The sequence below is a fragment of the Rattus rattus genome, chromosome 14 (genome assembly GCF_011064425.1).
Source record: "Rattus rattus isolate New Zealand chromosome 14, Rrattus_CSIRO_v1, whole genome shotgun sequence".
NCBI classification, from domain to species: Eukaryota; Metazoa; Chordata; class Mammalia; order Rodentia; family Muridae; genus Rattus; species Rattus rattus.
In genome coordinates, this window is record NC_046167.1 from 59034903 (window position 1) to 59049991 (window position 15089).

The 15089-nt window shown below is 37.5% G+C and overlaps 1 protein-coding gene across 1 annotated transcript in view; it reads right to left on the minus strand.

Moving 5' to 3' along the window:
* Ofcc1 (orofacial cleft 1 candidate 1) overlaps nt 1-15089 on the minus strand; it is a 284030-nt gene that overhangs the window by 56826 nt on the left and 212115 nt on the right. The window contains exon 16 of the mRNA XM_032884243.1: nt 11114-11273. Within this exon, the coding sequence (XP_032740134.1) occupies nt 11114-11273 (160 nt within the window). The remainder of the gene's footprint in view (nt 1-11113; nt 11274-15089) is intronic.

The window sequence follows — 15089 nt, forward strand, 5'->3', positions numbered from 1 at the left end:
AATTGTGATCTTTTATACTCTAGTACTATGCTCCGAAAATGATGCTTTTGGGAATTTGAAAATAGTGTAGAAATGTTATAGATGAAAGGTTATATGTAAAAAATCAGCATAGAAAATTGAATTTACCATGTCTTAAAATTCTATGTTGGGTCACTGAATTGGTGTAATTATGCAGCCTAACAATGAATGTAAACAAGCTAATTGTTGACATTTTCCACTAATTATTTGATACTTAATGACTCATTTTAGCCTATGCCAGCAATTTACTCATCTTCAACCTTTTCCAGATTCTATGAATAATTTCCGATTGTTATCTTACCATCTCCCATGTCCCTTCTTCATTTTGCAGTGTGTCATGGGACATGTTTGTACAGTCTCACCTCTTGTACTGGGAACTTGTTTGAGAAAGGACACAGAAAACAAGAGGCTCACAAGGAGGTGAGAAGGAATAACCATGGACATATTTCAAGCCCGCTCTGCATTCCTGTGGAACTGCGGCTGGTCCTGAAAACATGTGCACGCTTGTGGTGATCTGACAGATAGCAGCTAAAACCTTAATCTTCTCAACTTTGCGCGCTTATGCTATTTTGAAGGTCAAAGATGGATGAGCATAGAGGATTTTGTTTCTGCATATTTTAGAAATTAAGTTAAATCTGGATAGCTATTCACTGATTTAGTCACTCTAATGTCAAATGCTGGTTTATCATTCATTCCTTCACTCATTCATTTCTTACAAGCCACCCTTTGTCTATCTTATTTTTATAATTATATCAGACAAATGGTGGATGTCAGAACTGTTATATCATGGTCTGAAGTTCTGTGCTCACCTTTATAAGATATGAAACAGGAACACTAAATATTTCACAAGCAAAGTTACAGGAAAATATATGGGAAGTCAAAACCATTTATTTCTCCAGTTAATTACAAGACCAAGCCATTGAATAGGAAAATGGTGTCACAAAGGGAGTTATTTAGGATATGAATGGTAGACAAGGGAGTGGTTTTGACTATTAAAACATGGAGTTAAGACTGACCAAAGATCTTTGACTAGTAGCAAATTATACTAACCCTGCAGGTAACCAATTGTACTGACCCCTATGGCAGACCAATAACTATGGCACGTGGTCCGGCTAGGTGCATACACTTTGCTCATAGGAATTTCTGACCTCCCTATCCAGACTTAGGCCTATAGTGATTAAGTAGGTAAGTTTCGACCATTATAAATATTTTCTGTTTTTAGAAATACTGTGTTTCACCTAGATTTTAATTTTTCCTGTCTGAAAGAAATGCAGGGATGGCAATGGAGAAGAGCCTGAGGAAAAGAAGGTCCAGCGACAGGCCCGAAGTGGGTTCCTGCTCAAGGGGGAGCCTCAGAACCTTACACCATTACTGAAGCTATGGGGCATTCACAAAAAGGGACCTACCGTGACTGCTTTCCAAAAGACCCAACAAGCAGCTGCAAGAGTGAGATATGTGCACCCAACCAAGAAACAGAGGCTGCTGGCCCCTCTGGTTCAATTCAGGAAAAGCAGGAGGAAGCTAAGGAGGAGGGCAAACCTTGTAGGAGGACCAGCAGTCTCAGTTAACCTGAAGCCCTGAGAGCTCTTAGACACTGGATCACCAACCAGGCAGCCTACACCAGCTGGATGAGGCCTTCAACACATACATATACAGCAGAGGACTGCCAGGTCTGGGTTCAGACAGAGAAGCTGCTCCTAACCCTCAAGAGACTGGAGACCCCGGGAAGTTCAGAGGTCTGTTGGAGTGGGTTTGGTAGGGACATCCTAGTAGACACGGTGGGAGGGTGGGGGGCTGAGAGGATGGGGAGGAGGTATGGGACGTGGAACCCTCAGGGGAGGGAGAGTGGACCTGGAGGGGAATAAAATCTGGAGTGTAAAAATAAGTTAATTAATTAGTTAAAAAAATACTGTATTTCATTTCTTTGCTTCAAATGCCTTCCTTTTGGTACCATTTTTTTCCTGAGACTGTGTAGGTCTTAAAAATTGTTCCTAATCATCTTATACTGACCCCTTAAGAAGAGTTAACACAGTCTTTGTTCATGTTGTTAACGGAAGTGTTGTGACTTCATTGTCTAATTGATATCCCCGTTAGAACGTGAGGTTTTCTGAGGTTTTGCCTTCATATAGAACAAAATAGCTTAGTTTACTAAAAGGTGGTCAGTAAGCACACGGGGAATAAACGAACACAAAGTTGAAAGAAAAACATGAATGTCTATGTGTCTCAGGTCATATCTGTAAAGTAAGTTTTACTTGTAAAGTGAGACATATATATTTGCTTTAATAATTAAATTAATCAACATATGCATGACCTACAAAGTGCTTCTACAGTTCTTGAACAGTGGTCATAAAGATACATTGTTCACTTTCCTTCAGCCCTTGACCTAACTGTCAAAGAGAACACATCAGTTAAAACATTTTCTCTTAGCAGGTATGGCTACTCTGATGATGTTTTCCAGTACTGAATTATCAAAGTTTTGTCACTGATTAAAAAATTGCTCAGAGTACCTAACCGTGGGAATGAGATAAGTTACTGTGAACTAAGGTCATAGGAGAGCAAAAATGGATAAAATCGCATTTTCAGCTGCTAAAATTTACATGCTTTCAAGACATTTGAAGGGCCTGTGTTTCTCTAGTGTTAGTAGGACATGAAAATGTGGTTTTCACCCTTCCTGTTAAAGAACACTGTCTCTCAATGAAAATAAAGACAGGGATATATCTTGGAACTCTATACAAATTTCATTTGCCACTACATAATTATTAAAAGATACGTAGCTCCTGTATTATTAATGAGAATAAATAAAGAGATGACAATTAAATAACCATTATTAATGACTTATTCATTAATATGCTAGTAGTTGGCTGTTTGATCGTGAAGAATTGATGTCGGAGAAAAATCAGTAAATAATAAAATAAAAGCTGAATCTTATGTCTCAGCTAATTAACAATATATCTCATTCTAAGGCACTCTAAGGAAAAATTTGCATAGTGAATCAGAGAAGTAGTTCAAAGCTAATAGGTGCTGTCTATATACAGAGCCCCCCTCCCCCCCAACTCTGTGTCTCTCTGAGTTCAAGTTTGTTTACTCTTAGAAAAACTTGATTTCCTGTGTCTGAGGAACATAAGCTTATAAAAAAAGATGAAAAGACTGGTATACACGACTCCAGTAAAGGGATGCTAACAAACTAAGTGTTAATGAATCAAAAACATATGGATTGGACTTCACTTCAAATAGAAATCATTTTAGAATTAAGGGAGAAAGTACTTAGCGGAACGCAACAGATCTTTGTCGATTGTAAAACCCAAACATTTGAGGTGTCTTCAGAAAGTTCTCCTTATTCCTTTCTTTGATTGCTATTTATCATTTCCATTTTATAGAAGAGATCAATCTCTCTATGGCTAAATAGCCTTTCAAAAGCTTAACAATGTATTGGTTAGCTTATAAACAAACATCCTGGACTTTTAGAGATAAAAGAAAGGTGTTTCAATTATCCAAGACCACCCAACCGAGAGAGGATATTCTCCTTTGCTGTTTCTTTGCTCTGACTTTGAAAATGTACAAGTGAAATTGCTGTTGCTACATACCTTCTTAAAAACAATTCTCCTGTGGATTTTCAAAAATGGTGCTAAAACTTAGAATTTTTTCCAATTAGTTGGGTTACTGTCAACCTCTTTATTGCAGACAAACTTAATTTTTTTTAATTCTAATCACAGTCTATGTTCACATAAAATACTTGGTAGCCATAATGCTGATATAAATGATATAAAATTGGGAAGAAGGAACAACTCAGGATATATATAGGATTCAGAATGTATACTCAATTCCCCAGCAGATTCTGGCTGAGATCATGGAGGAATATTTTTAAGCTGTCCTCAATACATGTTCTGTATTAGGGTAATCCACAGCCTTTTGGGACTGGTGGATCCATAGTCTTTTGACAAACTGAAGGATGTACTCACATGGAAATCCTAAAGAGTCCCATTGGAACCCCCCATTAGAGGGCCAGAATTATAACATCTAGGGTTACATCTATGATTCTAAACCATCCACATGTTGTTGGCCATCTCCATCTTAGCTTTTATGACGTTTAATTCTAAAAGAGGTAGATTCCAGAAACCTTCTTTGTATAGACTCAACAACCCAGTTATAAATCAACCAGGAAGGAGCAGGTGTTTTATTATTATTTATTTGTTTGTTGGTTATTTTTACTATATATCTTAATTTTTTTAATTATGGGTTTAGAAATAAGGAGTTATGTGCTCATGTGAGTGGAGATGACCTTGGATTTCAGAAGAGAACATTCATGTCCTTAAATCTGAAGCCACAAGTAGTTATCATCACTTTTTTCTTTTCTTTTTTTTTTTTTTTGGAGCTGGGGACTGAACCTTAGGGCCTTGCGCTTGCTAGGCAAAGCGCTCTACCCTGAGCTAAATCCCCAACCCCTTTAGTTATCATCACTTATAAGAACCGAACTGAGGTCTTTTGGAAAAGCAGGGAGTGATATTAACTACCAACCATCTCCCTCGCCGTTCTCGTTGTTACGATAGAAATTTGAATGGAACTATTGTATGAAATTACCGTATGAGACAGCTACACCACTCCTGTGTATATACCACAGGTTTCTAAATCTGACTATAGAAGAAACTTGAATCTGTATTTTTGCTGACAATAGGTAAGTTATGGGATAAGATTAGATGTCCACCACCAGGAAAATAAATGAAGAAAATGTGATACATATGAACTCATGCACAAACATACACATGGAGTTTTCAGCCACAGGAAGAACAAAGTTATGTCACTGAAAACAAAGACAACTGGGGATCATCATATTAAAGTTAAATATTCCAAGAAAGACACACATTACATGCTTTTCCTATTTTATGATCCTAGGTATATGTGTGGGGTGTGTGTGTGTGTGTGTGTGTGTGTGTGTGTGTGTGTGTGTGTTGTGTGTGTGTGTGTCTTGAATTACAAGTGTTGAAGGTAAAAAACAGAGTCAGAGATGGATGTGGCCAAAATATGTGGGATACTTGTACAAACAGTCTTTGTGAAACCATCCTTCCATACGATGAATATGTGCCAATAAAAAGTTTATATTAAAAAGTCAACCTTCTGTATTTGTAGGCATTATTCTGCCAGCCACTCTTCTGAATTCAGTCTGAAGCTAGGTTTCCATTTCCACCATCTCCCTGATTCAAATTTCCTGCCTTCATTTTTGAGTTTTTACTTCTCCTCATTCATTTTTCAAGCCTCCGTCAAGCTACTGAAATACTCAAAGATCCATCCACATGCTTCAGGTCTCTATAAGGGCCACTCAGTGACATGTAAAACAACTCAAACTTTAATTGTATGATCCGGTCAATTGGGTATTTAGAAAACACCATAAGTAATTTAGATATTCTAGTGCAGAATACTGAATGTTAAACCAATTTATTTCAGTAATGTAAAAATAATACATCCTTAAGTTAAGCAATTTATAGAAGTCAGAAGAAGATAGCCCTCAGTCCTGAATACATGAGTTATGTCTTTGCATTAACACTCTCAATGACTAGGGCAGCCCGTAGGAAAAATACAGTCCCCGCAATTAGGCAATTTTATGTCCTCAGTCCAGTATTTCACACCTTTCTATCCATTGTTGTAGCTGGGGAAGAAAAAGACTTCCAGTGTTCAAATTTGCCTTCCTGTTACTATTCCACCATTTTATTTGTTCCCTTCTCTTATACAGGAAAGCCTTAGCATCCCCACTCCTGGAACTCATCCAATTCCCCTACCATGACTGCCATCTTGTCTTTAACATTGCCAAGTGGAGCATCACAGACCCAAGCATTCTGCTCATCTTGACTTCAAATTCCAGCTAGAGATGAGCTCTGCCTCTATACAAGTGCCCTAAGTCTGCTTACATGTGTGTGCAGTTTATGTGTAAACCCTGTGGATTCGCTTTTCTATACACTTCATTACTCAACAGGCAGGTGGTTTATTTCTTATTTCATTTCATTAAAACATTATTTGTAAATAACCTTCTTAGTAACTTCCTTGAAGAATGAACTGAAGATGTTAATCAATTGTTTTTATTGCTCCTGTGCATAAAAGTAGGTTAGTAACGACTACTGAATGAGTGAGTGAATGGGGTTTTTTTTTTTGCTACATATGTGTTTCCCTATACATATTCATCTGAGCAGAAGGTAAGATCCCTTCTTAGAAGAACTTTCGAACTTCCACACAATCATCTTCAAACAATGACACTAACATTCAACAACCAAAATAATCACTGTCATCAAATGCCTGTGGCTGTGTGTGACTAATACCGACACTGAGAAATGGACGTTTTAGATTGTATGCTTTCCAATAGGTCTTGAGGAGATCTCTGTACTTTGCACATTATTGTCCCATAACGTACAGGCTGCCTCTCACCTTCCTTTCCACCTAACACCTTGCTTCTTTTGTTAAGGAGCTCCAGTTAAACCCTATATTAAAGAGGTAGTTTCTTTAAGAAAATAATTACAATGTAAATGAGTCCTCAGCAAATAGTGAGGCACGTTTGGAATTGAAAGCCTGGGTATTGGAGCTTTCCTTCCCGATACATTTAAGATCATTACATAACTTTAACCATAGCTATTCAATCTACAGACCTAGAAATATCATTCTTTCTGCTGCTAATGAAGGTCCTACGGCACAAATTTATTAAAGGTATACGTTTGCATGGGATAATAATTGGGTCGATAATATTAAATTCATAGGCTCATTATTTAATTGCAAGGGCAGATTATGAATACAGCTTCTAAAATGTATTTTAATGAAAAACACTACATCCTGACCTAATCATATCAACCTTATGCTATCTAATTAAGGATGCAAAAAAGTCATTAGAGTTGCAAAATATTAGTTCCAGCTCCATCAGGCTGCAAGCTGCCCCTTCATGAATATATATACTTTTTACTCCATGATAAATAGTTAATGAGGTAAAAATGACAAAATTTGCATGTAGGCAAATTAGTTTAATAGAATGATGTCTTTTCTGACTACTGAAAGTGACCTTTCCTTATAAGAAATGATGGCTACAATACTTTGAAATTATCATCTTGGCTGTCACTGCACAGATGAAAAAATATATGAATGAAAATGTAAAAATTGTAAAATTCAACAGTGTTAATTTCCCATCATAGTGTCACACTTTGTGCTTTTGCACTTATCAATTTAATAAAAGGAAATTAAGCATATTATAAAGTATCCAGTTATGGTGCAATTTTTTCCAGCACATAAAAAGGCGACTCGTATTCTTAATAGCATTATGACAAAATTCTCAGTTAAATATAAGAGCGCAAGAATTCTAGGCAACAAGAAGATGCATCTGTGAGTAAAGGCACTTGCCATCGAGCCTGAAGCTCTGAATTTGACCCCACAGGGCCTACATGGTGGACTGAGAGAATCAACTCCTGTAAGTTGTACCCTGACCTGTACATGGAAGCTGTGATACGGATAGGTAAGCACACAATGAGTGAGTGAATGAATGAATGAACGAATGAATCAATGTCAAAAAGAATTCTAGTTTACGCATTTGAAATATTTTTATATCAAAATCCACCTTCCAATCTTAATTTGGAATTTTAGATTATAAATAATTGTTCTCAGTTAAACTGGCATTGTACCTTGAGATTAGCATGCCAACTGTTCAAAAGCACAGCTTGCTTCCTTTCTGAAAGAGACTGACCAAGCAAACATGAGACAACATGAGAAGGATCACATGGAAAGGGAATTATAAGGTTTCAAAATGCAAATATTCAGGACCCAAGAGACCTAACAAACAAGTCAAAGATAAGTCTATGAATTCACTTTAAATGTTTAAATATGGATTGTTTTTTGTTATTTTCAGTTATGCGTATGTGTGGTTATGTGATATGAGTGAAGGTGACTTCAGCAGCAAAGGTGTCAGATCTCTCCCAGAGCTAGAGTTAAAGGCGGTTGAGCCAACAGAGGTGAACGCAAAGAATCAAACTTGGATTCCCAGGAAGAACACCACAACACATCTCTTCAGTACTACTTTCTTTTAATTAAAAAAAAATGACAGTTTATTCATGTCTGCAAATATGGGTATATACATCTGTATGCACATATGTGTTCCATAGCATGCACGTGTATGTCAGAGAACAACTTGTGGGAGTTGGTTTTCTACTTTTACAGCATGGGTACCAGGGAACAAACCCAGGCTGTCAGCCTTAGGAGCAAGAGACTTTATGAGGCATCTCTCGAGAGTGTCGGTGTATTCTTAATAAACATAATGCTCTCACTATAGAGTAACAGGTATTCTGTGTGATTTCAAGGTATTTATAAAACATATTTATATTTCTTACCCGGATGGAGACTGAGTCAGTATGTGTTGTAAAGAAGGTAACAGATATTTATATAGACATATGGCCCAACTGCATACAAATCAAAACCTATTCTACTATCATTTTGATTAAATTGTTTACTTTAATTACATTTAACCTACTTGGTTTTTCTCTGCTACATTTGAATGTGAATGCAAAACGTTATTGCCCCTCAAAGTTTAAAGTCTCCCAAGTTCTACTTTGTCTCTAACTTGAATCAGCCAATTTTATAAGGGACAGCATAAACATTAATAATTTTGTAACTTTCAATATTCCTTTCTAGCATTAAAGTATTAGTCCTATCACCCATTTGCTAACCAGAGCCAAGAACTATCACAATAGTTATGTTTTCCTCTGTCTTTAAAAAAAAAAAAAAAAAAAAAACCTTACTGCTGTTATATCAGATCATCCTGGTACTCAACTTTGGATAGCTTCCAAGTCTCTAAACTTACATGTTGTGAAACTTAATAATGAAATAAAAATGCCCTTTATAGATACCCTAGGCACTGGGAAATTATCACAGAGAGGAAGTGCTCTTGAATAATTAATTTCAACTGTTTTGAACCTTTACACAGGTTCTGTAAGTCACGGAGAACGTAGCATGAATACACAGTAGACTTGAATCTGGTTTGTTTCTCAGCGATGTGAGAAAAGTCAGTTCCCCTGTTAGGTTAATTATAAAGCAGAGGTAAAGACACAGATACCTGAGTGAAGGAAAACAGCCTATAGTTTCCTGTGCTATCATTTAAATCTCTGTTAAGTAGGTAGCAGGATAAGGTTCATTGTGTATGTCCATTCCATGGGTGACCTAAGTATGTTCATCCACTGAATTGAATGAAAAGTGCTCCCATAGGATCATGCATTTGAACACTGGGTCTCCAGTTTGGGTGCTGTTTGTGGGTCATTATGGAACCTATAGGAGATAGAGCCTTGCTGGAGGAAATGTGCCACTAAGCATGAGCTTTGAAGGGATACATTCACTCTCATTTCCACTTCTCTCTCAACCTTCTGTGTGTGGTTGAAATGTAATCATCAAATTACTGCTCCTACCATCACGGACATTAAGCCTTCTGGAATCCTAAGCCAAAATAAACATTTGAGTTGCCTTTGGTTGTGGTATTTTATCACAATAAGTAACTAACATGCCAAAAGTTCATGAATATATTAACATTCATTTAGTAAGTATCTACTTAAAAACACAAATGATATAAAGTTGAAGAGATCACTCTAAATCTACAAGGAGAGGTTAGTATCAAAGAAAGAGGAACTTATGAGCATTCTCAAGTTGTCAGAAATGCTGGACAGTCAGGTAGGACAAAAAGTTCTAACCAAAAGAAAACAGTCCTGTCAGATTAAATCTACAGAGAAGGCCCTTGGATGAAGACTTAGAGCGTGATGCTTGTCACACTATGCACATAAGGTAATGAATCACCTTTAAAAGGGAGCATCCGTGACCTAGAAAATAAGTGTTTATAAATTGTTTGTACTTATGAATATTTGCATTGTTTAAAAGATGGATGCTGATTGGAAAAGAGGAGAGAGGGGTGAAGACGCAGGAGATGTGACTCAAAATGTGGGCGAGAAACAGTCAATGGGAAGAAAGGCAGGGTTGGTTGCATTTACATGTTCGAAAAATCGTGATAACCAGAGCAGAGAAGGAATCCACGGTGCGAAAATGGGGCATCAGCAGGGTGAAATTACAAACAGACACTGCTGTTCTGCGGGTTCTGCAGCTCTGTCTCAGTGGGCACCAAGGGCCTGCATCTATGTTGTAAAGGAAAATAGATTAGAGAAGAAAATCTCAGTAAATTCAATGGGATTTGCTCAAATAAAAGTCAACAAGATGAGGGCAGATTTGAAAAAAAAACCCTGCATTCAGGTCCCTTGCACTCCAGAATAGATGAGCATGCTATGACCCACGACCACGGGAGTCTAATTCCTTCGGTGTCCTGACCCAGGTGGAGGGCATATTGTAAGTAAAACCAAGTCTGGGATCCATTTGGGTTGAACCACAGTAGTTTATCTTTGGGCTATCCATCTGAAAATATCAAGACAAACTACTGGCCTATGTATTTTGGGACTCAAAAGGGAAATGTGGTTACATATCTATATGTGACAACCTTTAACAGGGTGGGCAATACTTTGAAAGCGGTTGATCAAAGTGGTGTACGGAGTAAAAAACAAGCAAGAAAAATAGATATACAGACTCTGATGACACTGATAGAGATAAAGCTATGGAAGAAAATGTCCAGTACTACCAAAAAGATTAAAATGTATTTATTTAAAGCCTGTAGGGGGAACCTAAGGAAGAAAAACACTCTAAGAACTCACTAAGAAAGGTAACAAAAGACTACAGGGAGAAATTTATTTCCTTCCTTCCTTCTGCCTATTGCTACATTGAAGCTTGTTTCTCAGCGCGCGCGTGCGCGTGCATGAGTGCGTGCGTGCATGCGTGCGTGCGCGTGCGTGCGTGCGTGCGTGTGTGTGAGAAAATAACATCTACACTAAGAATTCATTTTGACTAATAAACTGAAACATGTATAACATCAAATCCCCAAATCCATAATGTGGTACCGCGCAAGATACTGAACCACTTCCATTACAGCACGAGGGAAGGCACAGCTTACTGATGCGTGGGGGAGTGGGGAGGTGAAGAGGTAGGGTTGGGCGGTGGGGTAGTGTGGGGAAGAGTTCTTTAGCAGAATCAGGCCAGCTTCACTCCAACTCACCTTCCTTCTCTCACCATGGATCCCTCTCCACTGCGCAGACCTTTTCACGATGTGACTCAGCTCCTGATTGGAAAGTTCCAAATCGTGTGGGAGGAAGAACTTGCTTTCTTCACTGTGGATTCTCTGAAATGCATCCAGTACCCAAGAGTCACTGCATACCCTAAGAAAAGAAGATTTCTTAGCTCAGTTCATTTTTCCAAACATTCTTTTCCAAAGTATTGAACAAGTTGAAATTTTTTTTCTTGGCAACATCTATTTATTCGGCTCACCTGTCTCATTCTTTTTCTTCAGAAATTATTTGATGATTAAGTTTCCAGAAATAACTTAAATGTTTTCTCAGCTACATATTCTAATCCAACAAATGCAATCTGGGTGTTGTGCTATTATTTCCTACTGGCTAGTTTGTGATGGCCAACAGACGTCAGAATGTTGAGGGATATTTGGCCACTGATTTTGCTTGAACACCCAACTTAGGTAAATATTATGAATTTTCCTGAAGAAAATTAAATTTGGAATCAATCTTCCTCCATAAGTTGATGTTAGAAATTAGCTCCTCCTTCTTCAGTCTGTCCTCACCTTCCTCATGCCCTGTAAGTTTCTTGACGCTCTTAAGTAACATCTGTAAGAGTATTTTGGACATTAATTAAGTTAGGGTTCAAGAACATTTTCCATTAAGTACCCATATGTATGCTGTCCCAAATCCACTTGTATTTATTTTAACTTATCTGTTGAAACCCAGAGGACAAATGGAACTCTTAAAGAAAGAGGAGCCTGTTTATCCTCCTCCTTTTTGTAATTTTGGCTCTCCTTACATACCCAGACCTAGTTTCAATAGTGGTGTATAGGGATCCTCTAGGCTAGACCAAGGTCCCTCATAGATCAGGGTCAATATGCTAACCAGGAGAAGTTTCAAAAGTAACTGTGGTGTGGATTGGACTCTCAAGATATTAAGCCAGCTGTCCTCTGCGTTTGAACCACTTGTGAATTTCTGAGATAGTTGTTGGTCTCCATCTGCTACAAAAAAAAGTGAGCCTCAGACTGTAGGGTATACAATGGGTATATCTACAACCCCATGCCTAAGGCTCAGGTCACACTATGAAAGAGGGTGGCATAAAGATTTTAAGAGCTAGAGGAACAAGGAGTCTGCTACAAGATAGTGTCTTCTACTCAGGGAAGCCACAGTCATGATATCTCAGTATGATTACCTAAACAAGATCAACTCAATGACAACTAGTTAATATGTCAGTCTGGGTAGGAGATAGCTCACAAGGGTTTACTCCTAAAGGAAGACTTGCAGGCAATTAACAGCTGCTAGGAGAGACAGGATTGGTCTTCTTCAGGGATAAGAACCATGATGCTTCTCCAACCCCAATTGATCAAGCCTTAACATACGTACATTTGAATAACTCTAAATGGAGTCAGCAGTGTATCTGTGTGTGTGTGTGTGTGTGTGTGTGTGTGTGTGTGTAAAACCATGTACAAATGTGTATGTAATAGTTATAATTAATGAAGAGGCTATAATTTGAGGGGATGCTCAAGAGAAATTAGGGGGTGATGAGAATACAATACTCATGTATGAAATCCTCAAGAAAAATATACTTAGCCATAGTACAGAAATTACCTTTGGAATATACCAGTTAGAAAACTGGAAGCATTTTACTTCTCTGGTCAGAATAATGAGATTTTCTCCTAATTAATTCAGACAATCCATAATAGAATTTATTGACTGTTCATTATAACGGTAGTCAATTTCACTGTATTGTGCTATCAAAGACTTAATTTAATCCTTACATTATATGTTAATAGTCTACATTTTTAAAAAGTTAAACTTATTCTGAAAAATAAAGCAAAAATAGAGTTTAAAAGAAGAGCTAAGTCCAAAGTTTCTTTTATTCTTTCCTGTTGATTCAAGTTTTATCATGTATTTCCAGGTGCTGTAGTACATACTTGTTAATTCCAACACTCAGGAGGCAGAAGCAGGTGGATTTCTTGTGAGTTCAAGGCCAGCCTGCTTTACAACACAATTTCCAGGCCAGCCAGGTCACATAGTGAAACCCTGTCTTAAACAAACACATACAACTAACAGCTTCATTCAACTAACTGGATTCGTTCTAAAATAGTACCAGTGACTTTTTTTTAAACAAAAATGCATTTCTGAATAATGTCTATGAGTGTGTTTCATTTTTCAATGACTCTGAATTCATCAGAAGACTGGTTATGTAGCCTGATATATAATGCGGTTATATGTCTACATCTGCTGGGAATCAAACCCACGATTTTGCATATGCAGCATTTGTGTTTGCACAGATGCTCATCCTGTATCCCGTACCTGCATCCCCGCCAGCCTGGCGCCATCTTGGATGCTTTCACTGTTGTGCTCTGCTTGGAGATTCTGGCACAGCCGTTTGGATGCCTTGCTCGTTGGCTGATTAAGCAAGGACTAACTACTCTTGACCATTCTCTTCTGTTTGTTCACTGTAAGGTACATCTTTCTGTTGCCATGGTGATTTAGCGCAGTTAAATTACTGTCAACTCGGTGTTGTAAACAGTTTCTATATGAAGATTTAAGGATTATCAACAATGCAATTAACTTTGAATTAATTAGGACTCACAGTCCTGTTTCTGCTGGCTTCTGTGCTGTTTGCCCAGAAAATGTCTGTCTTCTTTTTATTTCTTTTTTATTCCGTGTGAAAGAATAATTATGTAAACATCAAAGCTTGGATCTGCAGGACAGTTAACAAATGTTTTGACAGGGAACAAAATGGCACATTGGAATATGGAAAGCTGTGCAAAGATTAATTGCATTTTAGTCATATTTAATTTTTTCTTGCCATTTTGGGTGGCATTTTCCAATGTAAAGCTCCGTGGTGTGTTGTTAATGAGTCAATTTACAAACCTTTATTAGTTTTCTGCATATTTTACAGATCTATAAAGCCAGTTTACACAAATAAGGGAAAGATACTTCATGACTGTATATGTCGACAAAAATAAATAAAAATTCCTGGTTATGTAGTTTTATTATATAATTAGTCTTGCATACAACACATATCCAAACATGATTTTAATATTTTAGATATGATAGATATGAGGGAATTTTATTCTTTATGTTGGTTTTGTTTTGGGTTTGGGTTTTTTTTTTTGAGTCTTCATTTTTCATATTTTCCTCAGAAAGTTGGTGAATTTCAAAAAGGACAAAAAGTTCTACTTTTGTTCTAAAATTGTGTATCGGGGACCTTGGTTAGCAAAATAAAAGAATATTTTGCAGGCTCCATTTTCAATGTGTGTATGTGTCAAGTGAAATTATGTCAGTGAAAGACACTGCCTCCCACTGAGCAGGCGATGGGGAGAGCAAAAGCAACCATACAAATACCAGCTAGTGAATCTGAGAGAGGCAGATATAATTTTTATAGTATTTTTGCAGATTTGAGGTGTTTAAGAGGTAGCTAATATTCTCTGACATCTATTAAGTAAAATTACAGCATTGCTGGTGATCACTGCAAACCTGGATTTCCTTTAACAACAGGACTTTTCAGAATGCCTGATTGTTTTTTTTTTTTTTCGTTATTTCTTCAAAATGTAATTAAAAAGGGAACTGCAGTCCACCTGTCTGCGATGCCTTAGGCATTGTGGTTTGCAGAAATAGGTCACATACTCTGCCACAGGTGCTGATGACGGTCAATGAAACCAAGCAATTTGCCAAGTCCTCTGCCCTCTGCCCTACATACGCAGCAATTCACAGCAGAAGATGCCTATGTTTGTTCATATTGGAATGTGGGTCTTTTCCAGAAACCTAATATGTGCCATTTCTTTCTAAGCTAAAAAGGACAAGTGTGAACAGGTACTGGACCATTTTAAGAGCTTTGAGAAAATATGGAATCTGCAACTTTTAACTGTTTTAAATGCAAATGTATATAAATACATTTTTAAAAAGTGTCATTTTACACACAGAGTGGTCAGTGCATGTCTGGTGTGAGTA